Genomic DNA, 12,156 nt, shown 5'->3' with positions numbered 1-12,156 from the left:
AGTTCTGCCTTAGTAATTAGATCTAGTAAGGTAAAGCCATCCTCTTGATGGATGTGAAGGGAAGGCAATGGCTATAATCTTTCTGGATTTTATAAGGCTTTAAAAAATAAATTTATATTTTTTATAAGGCCTTTGATACCATCCCTCATGGCATCCTTCCAGACAAATTGTCCAGCTGTGAGACGAACAGGTTCACACTCTGCTGGGTGATGAACTGAATGAATGGCAGAGCTCAAAGGGTTGTAGTGAATGGAGATACATCTTGCCGATGCACGGTCACTGCTGGTGCTCCCCAGGGCTCAGTTCTAGGTTTGGTTCTGTTCAGCATTTCAATCAGTGATCTGGATGCAGGAGTTGAACGCATCCTTAGCCAGTTCACTGATGATACTAAACTGGGAGGTGTTGTCGATTCCCTGGAGCGATGGAGAGTCCTTGCAGAGGGATCTAGATTGGAAAATCATCAACAGCATCAAGGTCAAAGGACAATGCTGTGTTCTGCACCTGGGTGAAGTAATGCCAGCCATGAGTACAGCCTGGGTGATGAGTGACCACAGAGCAGCTCAGCAGAAAGGGACTGGTGCTGGGAGGTTCAGACTGGACATTAGGAAATCTTTTTTTGACTGTGAGGGTTGTGAAACACTGGAAGAGGCTTCCTAGCATGCTGGTTGATGCTCCAAGCCTGTCAGTGTTCAAGAGGCACTTGGATAATGCCCTCAATAATGTGCTTTAATTTCAGTTTAGCGATGAGGCAGTTGGGACTCAATTATCATTTTAGGTTCTTTTCAGCTGAGCTATTCTAATTCTAATTTGCTTTACAAGAGGTTGACTTCATAGGCAGTTGGGACCTTTTAAGCAATGAGACCGACTGCCCCCAGGCAGCAGAAGGAAGGTATTTCTGTTATTTCTGTGCCTGGCTGCAGCAAGGCCTGATTTCCCTGGCTGGAAAGCAAAAGCAGGACCAAATGGCAGAGGCTGCCCTGGGACTCTCCCTTCGTCAGAGAGGTTGCTCAATTCCCTCAGGTTGCAGAACTGCTGAAGATGCATGCGTGGGGATATCTGTCTATTGGTGCTGAGCTTGGATGCGACTGTGTGGTGGATCGGTGCTGTCTGCGGGGGGGAAAACTGATGAGCCTCTGGAGAGCCGCTTGGCTGAAGCTGCTGAAACTGGTTTGGAGCTCCTGAGACGAGTGCTGCCGTCCTGAGCATGTCTCGTCTTGAGCTGGAGGCAGGGGGCCAACATCCCCCGGGCATTCCCACTGAGATCCCGGGGAGCTGTGTTGGCGAGCGGTGGTTAGGTGTGACAGGGAGATAAATCAGCAGGCACCTTGCGAGGGAGGGAGCGTGGAGTGAGGATGCCCTGGCAGCAGCCTGCCAGCACCAGGTCCTCGTGGTGCTCTCTGGTAAGTATTTGCTGCTGCTGTGTCCCACTAGAGGCTTCAGTACCATCGGAGAAACCACAGGGGTGTCCCCAAAGCACTGACCATCGTCTGTCAGCGGACAGTTGGAAGTGTGCTGCCTCCATGGTACCTTTTAGTAATCAGTTGTACTGTTGACACCAGCTGTTTCTGTTTGTCTGGGCTGGCAGACTGTCTGTCCATCTCCTACATGCTGGGGTTGCGTGGCAAGCTATGAAGCAGAGAAGTACGTTCCCTCTTTCCTCGTCGTGTCCCAGAAGGTTTGTGTTGCCTGCAGCGAGGACAGAGGTGCAGATTTGTGTCTCTGCAGTCTGAGAGAGAGCCCAAAATCCTGGTGAGATCACCAGGTTGAACGGAGGGAAGGTTGCTTGGAGAGAGGTCCTTAAACACACTCTTGCACAGGGTGGAGGTGCAGACGTGGGTATTCGAGAGAGCATTATGGTTTGAGTACAGCAGTAGTTGTTTCACGCTTTGTTGGTTTAGCTGGGTGTTTAAGGACACGTCTGTCCATTTCTGCACTTTTGGCAGGGTACAAGAACTGGCAGAACCCAGGCCTTGTGCAAACAGTCCCAGGTGAGAACGCACCCAGAGAGTCTGGCTTGAGGACCAGGGCCTGACAGGGCCTCGGCCACCAGGGACCCACTGGCTTTGTCATGCCAGTGCTTCCCCCCCCCAAAAGCACTTGTGACTCCGAGAATGGGGCCAAGCTATGGCTCAACAAGCTGAACCACGTTGAACCACCCCACCATGGGTGTCACTGTGCTCCAGAAAGGCTCCACAAACCCACGATGCTGCTGTCCCCTCTTGGGACTGCTCTGGTACCCTCTCCCACCATGGGAGAGTTCATGCTGTCCGTTCTCCGTGGGGGATGAGCAACTCCTAATTTGCCCTGGGCTTGGGAGACTAACCACTAACGTACTGGAAAACCTCACCCACTTTCCATGGCACACCCTGACCGTAACGTTGTTATTGTTTCTGCTGTCATACCTGTGGCGTGGCTAGGTGGTAACGGTGAGGCAAGAAAAATGCAATCATGAAACTCCTGCAGGGGTTTCAGAGACGGAACGAAATGACCCTTTTTGCACATCCACTGGGAGCTGTGAAAACAGATGCGTTGCTTGAAGCCTCTTTTCTGTTTTGAGGTGACAGCAACCCACCTGCACAGCATTAGGGAATTCAGTGCTGAGGAAGGTGAGTGCTCAGGGAAAGGCAGCAGCGCTTCACAGCTGTGGGGAGCCATAGGGACTGTGAGTGTGTCCCACCCTAGGCAAGGAAGATTGATCCCACTAAGGACATTTCACGTTTGAATGTATTTCTAAAGGCGCATTTCGCACCCTTGGTGTTCTTGCTAGGCTTGTGTGGGGAAACCAAGAGACAATCTGGACCCTCTCAAGGGAAGCTGCAACAGCTCAGCCATCACCAAGAAGAGTGGCAATAGCCAAACCCGAGCAAGACTCCGGCAAACACCATGGCAGGTCAGTGGCAGGTCAGTAATGCACGTTTTGGGGAAGGCTGCAGCTCAGATGGTGCTCTCTCAACAAGGGAAAAGGAAGGTGCCATCTCCTTGCCTGCCTGGGCTGCACCATGGGCAGTTCCGTGCTGCTAAAAGCCACCACGCTGTGCTGGTGATGGGAGCAGGGGCTGTCTGCAGCAGGGAAGAAAGTGCTACGGGAACATAGCCACCCTGAGTGCTCGACTTCCAAAATGAAGAGGCACTGAAGAATTGCTAAGTTTTGGTGCCCTTATTATTTCCTCTTCCTGGTTGAGGAAAGGGCTTCTGCAGCATGGGGTGGTTGCTGGTTTGACTGGAGCTGGGGGTTTGGGTGGGCTGTACCAGTAGTCAGCCTTGAGCTCAGTTTCCAAGCATGCGGGGGCATTTTCCTCTGCTGTAACCCATTCCCCCCAAAAACCAAAACCACCTCTGTGGGGCACGAGCCAGCAGCTCTCTTCATAGCAGCCCTGGATGTTTTGCTGTCTGTGGGGCTGATGTAGTCACTTCTTGGGCAGCAGAGTGGGACAGGAGGACAGGTTGGGGGACTGCTTAGGCAGTAGGTTCTTCTTCTGCAGCTTGTCTGGTGCCAGATAGCTGTGGATGGGACCATGTCCCACCTGTGTGTGACCAGTCGCTGTGAACCCGGGTACACTGAGCTGCAGGTTGGTTGTTCTTGGATGCTAGAAGTACCTGTGAGGTGCTTCCCGGGGAAGCTGTGAGGACCTTCCTCCCCATTCTCCCACAGGTTTCCAAGTTCGCTCTGCAGGCCGTTGCGAGCCCTCGGACCCTAGAGCTGGCTCGGGCAAAAAGACTGCACCCTGACTACATGCCCCCACGGGATGCTCAGTGGCCAGTGTCAAAGGCTGCGAAACAGGCAGTGGCCACACCAAGGCTTGTAGAACTAGCCCAGCCTCGTAAAAGGTAGGCACTGCTCCCCTGCCGTGGGCAAGGCTTGGTTGTCAGCCCCTTTAGTGCTGTGGCACCTTGTTGGGTTGGGTTTGACACACGTAACTGAGCCCCGTTTGTCAGCTCCCCAAAGGCCTGGGTTTTACATGGTTGGATGTGTCAGTGCTACAGGAATTCTAGTTTCAAAAGCATCTTTGAGGTTGAAGGAGAACTAAAAAAGAAGGAGTAAGAACTTCACAATACTAGTAGGAATTACCGGTTGTAACATCTCAATTATTAATTGCAATTAAAAAAAAAAAAAAAACCAACCATCTGACACATGGTGAAGTGCAGCACCTTCCTTTTGCCCAGCATGGTGTAGCTGGCCTCAGCCCAGGCCGTAGGAAATCCTGGGTGGGATGTTTCACAGAGGGTGAGGGCATGCTTGGCAGCTGTGATAGCGTCAGTGGGAAAAGGGGTTCCTTCTCTCACTAGTGTCCTGATGACAGCAGTGGAGGCAACGCTGCTTTTTTCCTCCTTTGATAGGGACAGGCAAGACCTGGGTGGAGATGTCAGCAGGAAGCTCTGAGAGCCTGGTGTGACCTGCTCTCTCCTCACTCCCTCAGGCCTCCTATGGACTTGACTCATTTCAACCCCGATGCATTCACGGTGAAGGAGAGTGCGAAGAAGGCAACTTGTTCTGCTCGGATCCAAGAGCTGGCTCGTCCCATTAAGCGCTAAGCTTCCTCAGAAACACGCTGCTGCTCTTGCTGCCTGCCCCCACTACCCCTTGGAAGATCACCTGCTTTGGGTTTTGCTGCAGCTGGAAAACCTCACGGACATGCAGTGCAGAGGCAGCACCCAGCAAGAGTGCTTTCTGACAAGCAGCTCCCTTTTACCGGGGTAACTTGGGCAGTTAAATAAAATAATCGTGCCTTAAGAACAAAATGCTTACTGGGGAAAAGAGCAGAATTTGACCTAATGCGGGAAGCCTCTTCCCTTAGGGAGGATTGTGTCTGGGGTTTATCACTCTCGTTTTGCCCTAAAAGTCAAAGAAGTAATGAAATAATGGTTGGGGGAGGCCAGCATAGGAACTGTTCCTTCCCATAAGTGTAGCAAACTAAGGCTGACACTGTGCAGGGTGATGCAACGCAGCTCCTGACCTTGGGTTTCAAAATGTTTGCTAAAGTTTACAGATCTTAGTGGCACTCAAAGTTATGTGATTGTGACAGAAACAGGGTCACTGGGTAATGGTGTGAGTTATTTTTTCGCCCATGTACTGTCCTGCACTACTCATTATCACCAGCCTCTGCCCGCCCAGGGCCTGGGCTGTGTGTGGGACTGTGTGGGCTGCTGTGGGTGCCCTAGAAGAGGAGGTTGCCCACCTCTTCAGGCTCTCCCTGTGGCAACAGGGAAAACCCAGGGTGGCTGCTTGAGGCTGCCCTAGCGAAGTGTTGTCATCCCAGCTGGGTTTGTCTTCTATTACTGGGGCAGGGAGCACAGACAGGGACATAACACAGCTCCTTTCACCAAAAGTCTTTGGTTTTTATTTACACATTGGACAAAGAAAAGACCAGTTCTCTCCCTTTGGTGTCCTGTAACAAAAATACATTCATCATGTCTTGATCTGATTATGATCTGGATACTTGGTTTGGCAATATCCAAACATCTTGGGCATCTTAAGCTCACCAAGACCCCACAAACAACACATCACATTTTCCAATTGCCCTCCTCTCAGGATGTTCTGTACACTAAATCATAAAGAAAATAAATCTGTCTTCCTGCCTCCTGTACTTGAACCTTTCATAGCAGCTGACAAGGGCATGAGATGGCCTGGCCTGTGCAGCTCTGTTAATGGATAAGAATCATTGAACTGGTTATGCAACCACCAGAAGCTGTATACACATATACATATATATTTTATATATATAGCTTTTTTTTTCTATAAATAAACATTACGTTAAATACCAGGGCATTATTTTGCATCTCAAAACTTTCTGCAACAGGAAACCCACTCTGAACATTGTCGCCATCATTTACAGCAGGCACGGAGACCGGAGCAGCATCCTCTAGTCCCTGACAGAGCCGCTTTCTGAGGGCAGCCCTTCAGACTTCCTCCACTGTGCCAGGCGCTGCTTGAACCATTTCTGGAGGGAAAAAAAAAAGAACAAAACGCGGCTGAGTGCTCCTGGGTGGGTCAGAGGCAGCAGGACAGCCCTGTGCTCTGCTCTGGTGAGGCCACACCTCGAGCACTGTGTTCAGCTTTGGGCCCCTCACTACCAGAATGACATCGAGGCCCTGGAGCGTGTCCAGAGCAGGGCTACGAAGCTGGTGAAGGGCCTGGAGCACAAGGCCTGTGAGGAGTGGTTGAGGGAGCTGGGGGTGTTTGGTCTGGAGAAGAGGAGGCTCAGGGGAGACCTTATTGCTCCCTACAGCTACCTGAAAGGAAGGTGTGGGGAGCTGGGGTTGGCCTCTTCTCGCAAGTAACTAGTGATAGGACTAGAGGGAATGGCCTCAAGTTGTGCCAGGGGAGGTTCAGGTTGGAAATGAGGAGACATTTCTTCTCAGAAAGAGCAGTCAGGCATTGGGATGGGTTGCCCAGGGAGGTGGTGGAGTCACCGTCCCTGGGAGTGTTCAAGGAAAGGTTGGACGTGGTGCTTGGGGACATGGGTTAGTGGGTGACAGTGGTGGTAGGGGGATGGTTGGAACAGATGATCTTGTAGGTCTTTTCCAACCTTTATGATTCTATGATTCTCTCCTGACCAAATGGTCTATCACCTATGTGCGTACTTCTTTTAAGCCTTGCTCATTCCAGACCTTGGCAACCTGGATGAGTTCTCATTTTATTGCTGTGAGTCCAGATTTTTCTTGCAAACAGAGTAAGAGATTGGCTAAGCAGGATGGCATCTGTTGAAGTGGCTGGAGCATTGAAGCACTCACCACAGGTCCAAAAATGACAGAACCAGAAGGTAACCTGCTTCAGAAAGGATGAGAGGGAAACATAGTGGCTCTCTGCAGACTTAAGGACAAATAGATTTTTTAAATGGGTTAAAAGTTATCTTATTCTTCAAGTAATATGAATGGTTATGTTATTCTATAGTGACTTGGCATCCCTAAGCCAAGATCTGCTGATGCCACTTCGACACAGCTGCAATTTGAAATGCTGGATGCAATGGGGGTAGATAAAGAAAGCCACATTGGCTCCATAAGAAGAGAGGCATAACTTGCGTGTGCTGGAAGCACAGCTTGGGCTTGTCGCTGGGAATGTGCCTATGACTTTTACAACTTGCTTTGTTGCTGCTCGTTTTGTTGCTATATTTGTTCATGGCTATTTCTGAAGCTGTTACAGTCACTAATGATACAACTGCGGTGCACAGGAGAAGTGTCCCTCTTGCACTGGTGCTGCCTTGGACCACATCCAGCTAGATGACTGCCCATCTAATCTCCTCCCAAGACTTTCACTTCCTGCCCTAAACCACCGTGTCCTGTTGACTCCGTACCTCTCTGCATTTCATTTTTACTGGTATTAAAGTGGTTGCTATATCTGGCTGGCAAAGCACTCCAGATGCCAGGAGGGGTGATTCTGTGTCATACGCAATGCAGGCACTTTGCAGCTCACCACCCCGGTCTTCATCCTGTCCCTACCATGACCTTTATCTCCAGATATCCAGGGGCACTCTGGATTTATGGAAGAAGAAAGGCTGATTTTAAGATATCTTCAGAGGGGTTCTGGGCATATGTGGCCTGAGTTTACAACCTGCTCTAGGGGGAATAAAATGCAATGACATTTCTAAGGTGTTTCAGGGCTGCTGCCTTGAAACATCTGTACACCTGGTGCTAGACAAAAATATCTGCCAGTAGAGGAGGGTATCTCCTTTTTCACTCCAGCCTGGGATGATCAGTTACACCTAGCATCTTTCCCAGCAACAGATTAAATGCTGGCATTGTCTGCTTGACTCTCATATTCATGGGCTTTGCTAAGGGACAGCCAGACTTGGCAACTTGCTCCAAAATGCTGCGAACATTTTTTTCTGTTTGATTTCTTTTCGATAACCCTGAAACACACCATGGGGCTAGGAATTTATTCAACATCTGCATCAAAACCAGAGCTGCACTGCGATGTGCAGGCTGCAAGGAGCTGTTCTCCTTTGGCTCCCAGCACAGCCTGCAGGTAGCCAGATGCAAGTCCCCGGCAGTGGCAGCCTGTCTGTGTGAATGAACACTTCAAGGCCTCTGCGTCTCCTGGAGAGGCTGACAGACCTGCCCAAGATGTGTGCTCAGGGATGATGAACTAATGAATGATGGGAAGCGTGCACAGCCTGAGTGTGTCCCACAGCACATCCTGCAGGCGTTGCATCTCTCCTGCACCTGTTTTAAAACAAGTGTAGTTTCTTCCAGCTATGAAGCCAGTCGTGTGGGCACTTGGGACTGTCAGAAACGGGCTGGATGGAAAGGACAGCATGCACAGGTGTAAATTAACGGCCCTAGAGGCAGTGACACACGACAGATGACCTTACTCTGGCTACAGGGAGCACTAGGTTGGCCTCCTGGTCCGGGCTGGGGCTGGGGCTCGGGGGCAAAGGGACCACAAGGAACCCAGTGGGGCATCAGGCTGCTATGTGGAAAGCCGTGGCTGTGGGCCAAAGGGGCTGTAATTACAGGGGAAGGGGCTTTGGAGATGCAGGGGCAGAGTAGGCAGGAGGCTTGTGGGGCACAGAGACATGCAAGGGAAGCAGAGCCGGTGTTAAGGTGGGGGCGAGGGGTGCACACTCACCAGGGTCTGCTCCTCGGAAAGCCCAGTTTCAGCTGCAATGAGGCACAGCGTGGTGGGGTCAGGATGCTTGTTCACCTTGCAGAAGTTGTACTCCAGGATCTCCAGCTGCTCCTCGGTGGGAGTCACCGGCTTTTCGGCGTCCATTTCCTTCTGGGCTATGGGGCCAGGCACTGCAGAGAGAGGCCAGGGTTATTGCCAAGGCCGAGTGGACAAGAGGTCCGTACTCGCTGAGCTCCACCTCAGGCATCCCAGTCACCACCAGCTCCCTCTTCCCCAGCGGCCTCTGGCTGTGGCAGGGCACAACTCCCTTCCCAAAGGTGGAAGCAGGGCTGGGAGCCCTGTCCCCTGCCAGCAGCACCTGCCTCACTTTCCTGGCTGTGGCAGCAACACTCCCAGCCGAGCCGCCTCACCATCCCTAGCTGGCAGGAACTGCAGCCTCTCCTCTGCCGAGCAACCTCTGCTGGCTGCTGTATTTATAGCCCGCCTGACTCCCGCGGAGATGATTCCTGTTTACGGCCGTATTTAGGCTTGGGCGTCACTCGGGGCTGATGTCACAGCAGCGAGCATGTTGGGGGTGTGTGTGTGTTACTTTCAAGTCAGTAGTTTAAAAAAAAAAAAAACACCAAAGAACCCTTATTTATCTTTTTATCTTTTGGGACGGTGTCTGGCATCCAGCCCAGCGATTTTGTTTTTTCTTTTCTCCCCAGCCAGCAGGCAAAATTGTGCAGGGGAAACACAAGGCAAAGGATGCAGGACCTGTTAGGAGCACGGGCACAGCAATCACTCTGTTTTCCCTCCCATTCCTCTTCCCAGCAGCATGGCCAGACAAAACTGGAGACGAGCTGCTTTGTTTTTACTAATATTTAATGCTATCGTGCATGGGGATATACAGTTAGTCCCGTTGTTCCTCAGTATCACCGGACTGTTTGTTTTTCAGTATTCAAGTAAGGGGTCAGTCTTTGGAGTCACACAATTTGCCAAGCTTTGCACAAATTTCTGGCAGGCTGGGCACAAAAGCACAAGCAAATGAGTCATGTCCCGGGTAAGTCTCACACCCCTCTTCTGCAGGCCTCCAGGTTTGCTCCCAGGTGGCAGAGGGTCAAGCCTGCCAATTCGGTCAACTAAAACGAGAGGACAGATAAGCCTCTTGACAGTGAACTGCCTTGGTGTTTCCGAAACCAAACCGTGGGTGGTGGCAGGGGAGGAGCTGGATTCAGAAATGTGGCTTTTCTTGATCTGTTCTGCTTCCTGAGCCACTCAGCCTGTGTTTGTCGGGTGGGCTGGCTGGTGTCGCTGGCTCCCCACTGCTGCCAGGAGCCCTTGGCTTGCTGTGGGTCTCCTCTGGACCACCCGCCTCTATGTCACAATCCAGCTTCTCCTTCTCTTTCTCCCTGGGGATGTAGCCTAAATGCCTCCACCGTCCTGCACCCCTACTGTGCAGCATTACACCTGCCTGTTACCCCAGCTGACGGGTTGCCATAACCCACCCTGTAGCCTGGGGTGTACCGAATGCCTCAGGGCTCTCACCTTCTGGCAGCACCGCTGGGATAGGGCTAAGGTCCAAAACTGCTTTGCAGCTTGCAGGGAGCCATCTGTCCTGTTCACAAGGGGCTGGGGAGATCCCTGAGCTTTACCCCGAAAACTAAATGCTCTGCTGAGCCTTATCTGCAAGAAGTTGCATTGACTAATAACAGGATCTGCTGGCATTCACACAGGGTTAAAAAGACCAGAGCTGCTCATGAAACAGCCCACTCTTCTTCTCAAGTCGCTTGGTAAATACTGACTGTAACACAGTGGTTGCATAAGGTCAGAGCTCCTTTCAGGGCGATGGAGAGTGATGGAAAACAGCATCGTTCACCACCAGGAAGAGACCAGGACAAGATCACCCCCAGCACCCAGGCACCGCAGGCTGAGCTCTGGGGGGTACTGCAGCCACTGGACACGGTTCAGAGGTGTCCGCATGGGGAGAGGTCAGGCCTCAGGCACCGAGCCTGGGCTCCCAGCAGCAGCAGGGCCCGGTGGTTCATAAATATTCGTCTGCAGCCTGCTCTGTTAGCGTGCATTAACGCATCTGCATGGATTTGCATAGGAAACGCGTGCCTTGTAACTCTCCTGTTTCATCTTTGTGGCTGCTTCTGTTTCTGATAATCCCCAATTTCCTGAGGCGTTTTCCCATAGGGCACAGATCTTCCACCTGCTGGCAGCTTGGGGTGCCCTGGCACATGGAATAGGATACCTGATTTTATTTTATTTTATTTTTTTCTTATCCTCTCTCTACCCTTGCTCTGGAGGGAGAACGTTTGCTGCTTCTTGAGGCTGTGAGATGGCTTTCAGGACCAGGTCCACCTCCTGCACGTCCTGGAGGGCTCTGCAGGTCTTCTCACATGGCTCCCCTGGGGCCCAGAGGTTTTCAGAGTCCACGTGCCACATGTGGCACCCTGCACAACACCTTTTAGTTGCTAAAAACAGGCAGTATGTGACAAGACTGGAGTACACCAAGAGTTCCTAAATATCCTCGTGGGCCTCACCTGGACCCCTAGACCCATTTAAGCCCAGGCCCTGGCTTGGAGCCTGGCCTTCAGGCTGTACAGGACCATTCCCTTGTCCAGGAAAGATGTTTTTCTTGCCTACATTTCTTAAAACCTGGCAGAAATATGGAGAATTGAGACTGTTTTGCTCATCTGCTGAAAAGCACCACCGCTAGCTTTTTTTTTTTTTTTTCTGCCTAGTTTTCTACAGGCTTTGGAAAAAATGGCCTTTTCCAGCATGAAGCATGCAAGCTACCTATGCAGCTCTCAGAAAAGCTGGGGTGCTGGGGTGTTTGCTGAGCCCTGTGAACAGCCCCATGCCTAACGTTGCCTTCCCTCAGCAGCACAGACTTGAGTTTGGTGGCGGGGGGTGACACACCCAGGCAGAAGTGGTGGTTCCAGAAGCACAGTGAAACCACAGCACCAGAACAAAAAGTGTCTGCAGCTACAGAGCCCTGGGGAAGTCACACTTCATTCTGATCATCTTGGTTTTAGGAAGGGCAGTGTGACAGCAGCCACCAGCTGAAGCTTGCAAGGGTTCTGTGGTTGCAGATGGCTATAACCAGCACTGCTGTGTGCATCGAGACCGTGCAGGGAGCACCTGGTTGTCTTAGCATGGCTGGTGGGTTATTTGAACGTCCCTCCACATCCACCTGGGAACTGACAACAAGCAATGGCCAGAGGTTGCAGCAGGGGAAAATGTTAGTACACCCTGGGGGTACTGGCTGGGAACCCAGCTCCGGCCTGAGATAGGGGAGGGCATCAACCCTCTGCCTCCCAATGGGGGCAGCTCAACACTGCTGGTGCTTGTCAGCACCTACTGTCCTGGCAGAAAGCAGCTGTTTTTCCAGAAAAGAGATGATCTCTGTTTGCTCAGCTTTGCTTTTTTTTTTTTTTTTTGAAAGACATGCACAATAGCTGCCTGGCTGCACAGCTTTCCAACCATTTACTGCTCCTGAAGCCCCTGGAAAACTCTCTGGTCAGAAGCTCCTGCACAGCTGATGGGCCCCTGTGGCCCCTTCCCCAGAGCCTTCCCAGCGCCCTCCCCACCGTTAGGGCTGA

At 51.6% G+C, this 12,156-nt stretch overlaps 2 protein-coding genes across 2 annotated transcripts; one reads left to right on the top strand and one right to left on the bottom strand.

Annotated features, from left to right (window-relative positions):
* Positions 1 to 2,792: 2,792 nt before the first annotated feature.
* Positions 2,793 to 4,533, top strand: SPMAP2L (sperm microtubule associated protein 2 like; the record flags this gene model as incomplete). The annotated part of the gene is made up of 3 exons (XM_084286029.1): positions 2,793 to 2,901; positions 3,653 to 3,828; positions 4,419 to 4,533. Exons 1-3 carry the CDS (start codon positions 2,884 to 2,886, stop codon positions 4,531 to 4,533), a joined length of 309 nt encoding a protein of 102 aa, XP_084142155.1. The 5' UTR covers positions 2,793 to 2,883.
* A 780-nt stretch (positions 4,534 to 5,313) lies between these two features.
* On the bottom strand, positions 5,314 to 9,023 carry HOPX (HOP homeobox). The gene is made up of 3 exons (XM_084285734.1): positions 8,925 to 9,023; positions 8,567 to 8,736; positions 5,314 to 5,939 (listed from the first exon to the last, which is right to left on the bottom strand). The coding sequence occupies exons 1-3, from the start codon at positions 8,977 to 8,979 to the stop codon at positions 5,862 to 5,864; spliced, it is 303 nt and encodes a 100-aa protein (XP_084141860.1). The 5' UTR covers positions 8,980 to 9,023; the 3' UTR covers positions 5,314 to 5,861.
* Between the last annotated feature and the right edge of the window lie 3,133 nt (positions 9,024 to 12,156).

This window comes from Netta rufina (assembly GCF_964035555.1).
Source record: "Netta rufina genome assembly, chromosome: 4".
NCBI classification, from domain to species: domain Eukaryota; kingdom Metazoa; phylum Chordata; class Aves; order Anseriformes; family Anatidae; genus Netta; species Netta rufina.
Note: the sequence above shows the minus strand (reverse complement) of the source record. Positions and strands in the feature narration are given on the sequence as shown.

What these genes read in the sequence shown, in the direction of transcription:
- HOPX (XM_084285734.1), bottom strand. Translation starts at nt 8,979, where the DNA reads ATGGTGAGGCGGCTCGGCTGGGAGTGTTGCTGCCACAGCCAGGAAAGT. An exon ending in CAGCCAGGAAAGTGAGGCAG is followed by an intron (nt 8,737 to 8,924) that starts GTGCTGCTGGCA and finishes CTCTCTCTGCAG; the next exon opens with TGCCTGGCCCCATAGCCCAG. An exon ending in TTTCCGAGGAGCAGACCCTG is followed by an intron (nt 5,940 to 8,566) that starts GTGAGTGTGCAC and finishes TTTTCCCTCCAG; the next exon opens with AAATGGTTCAAGCAGCGCCT.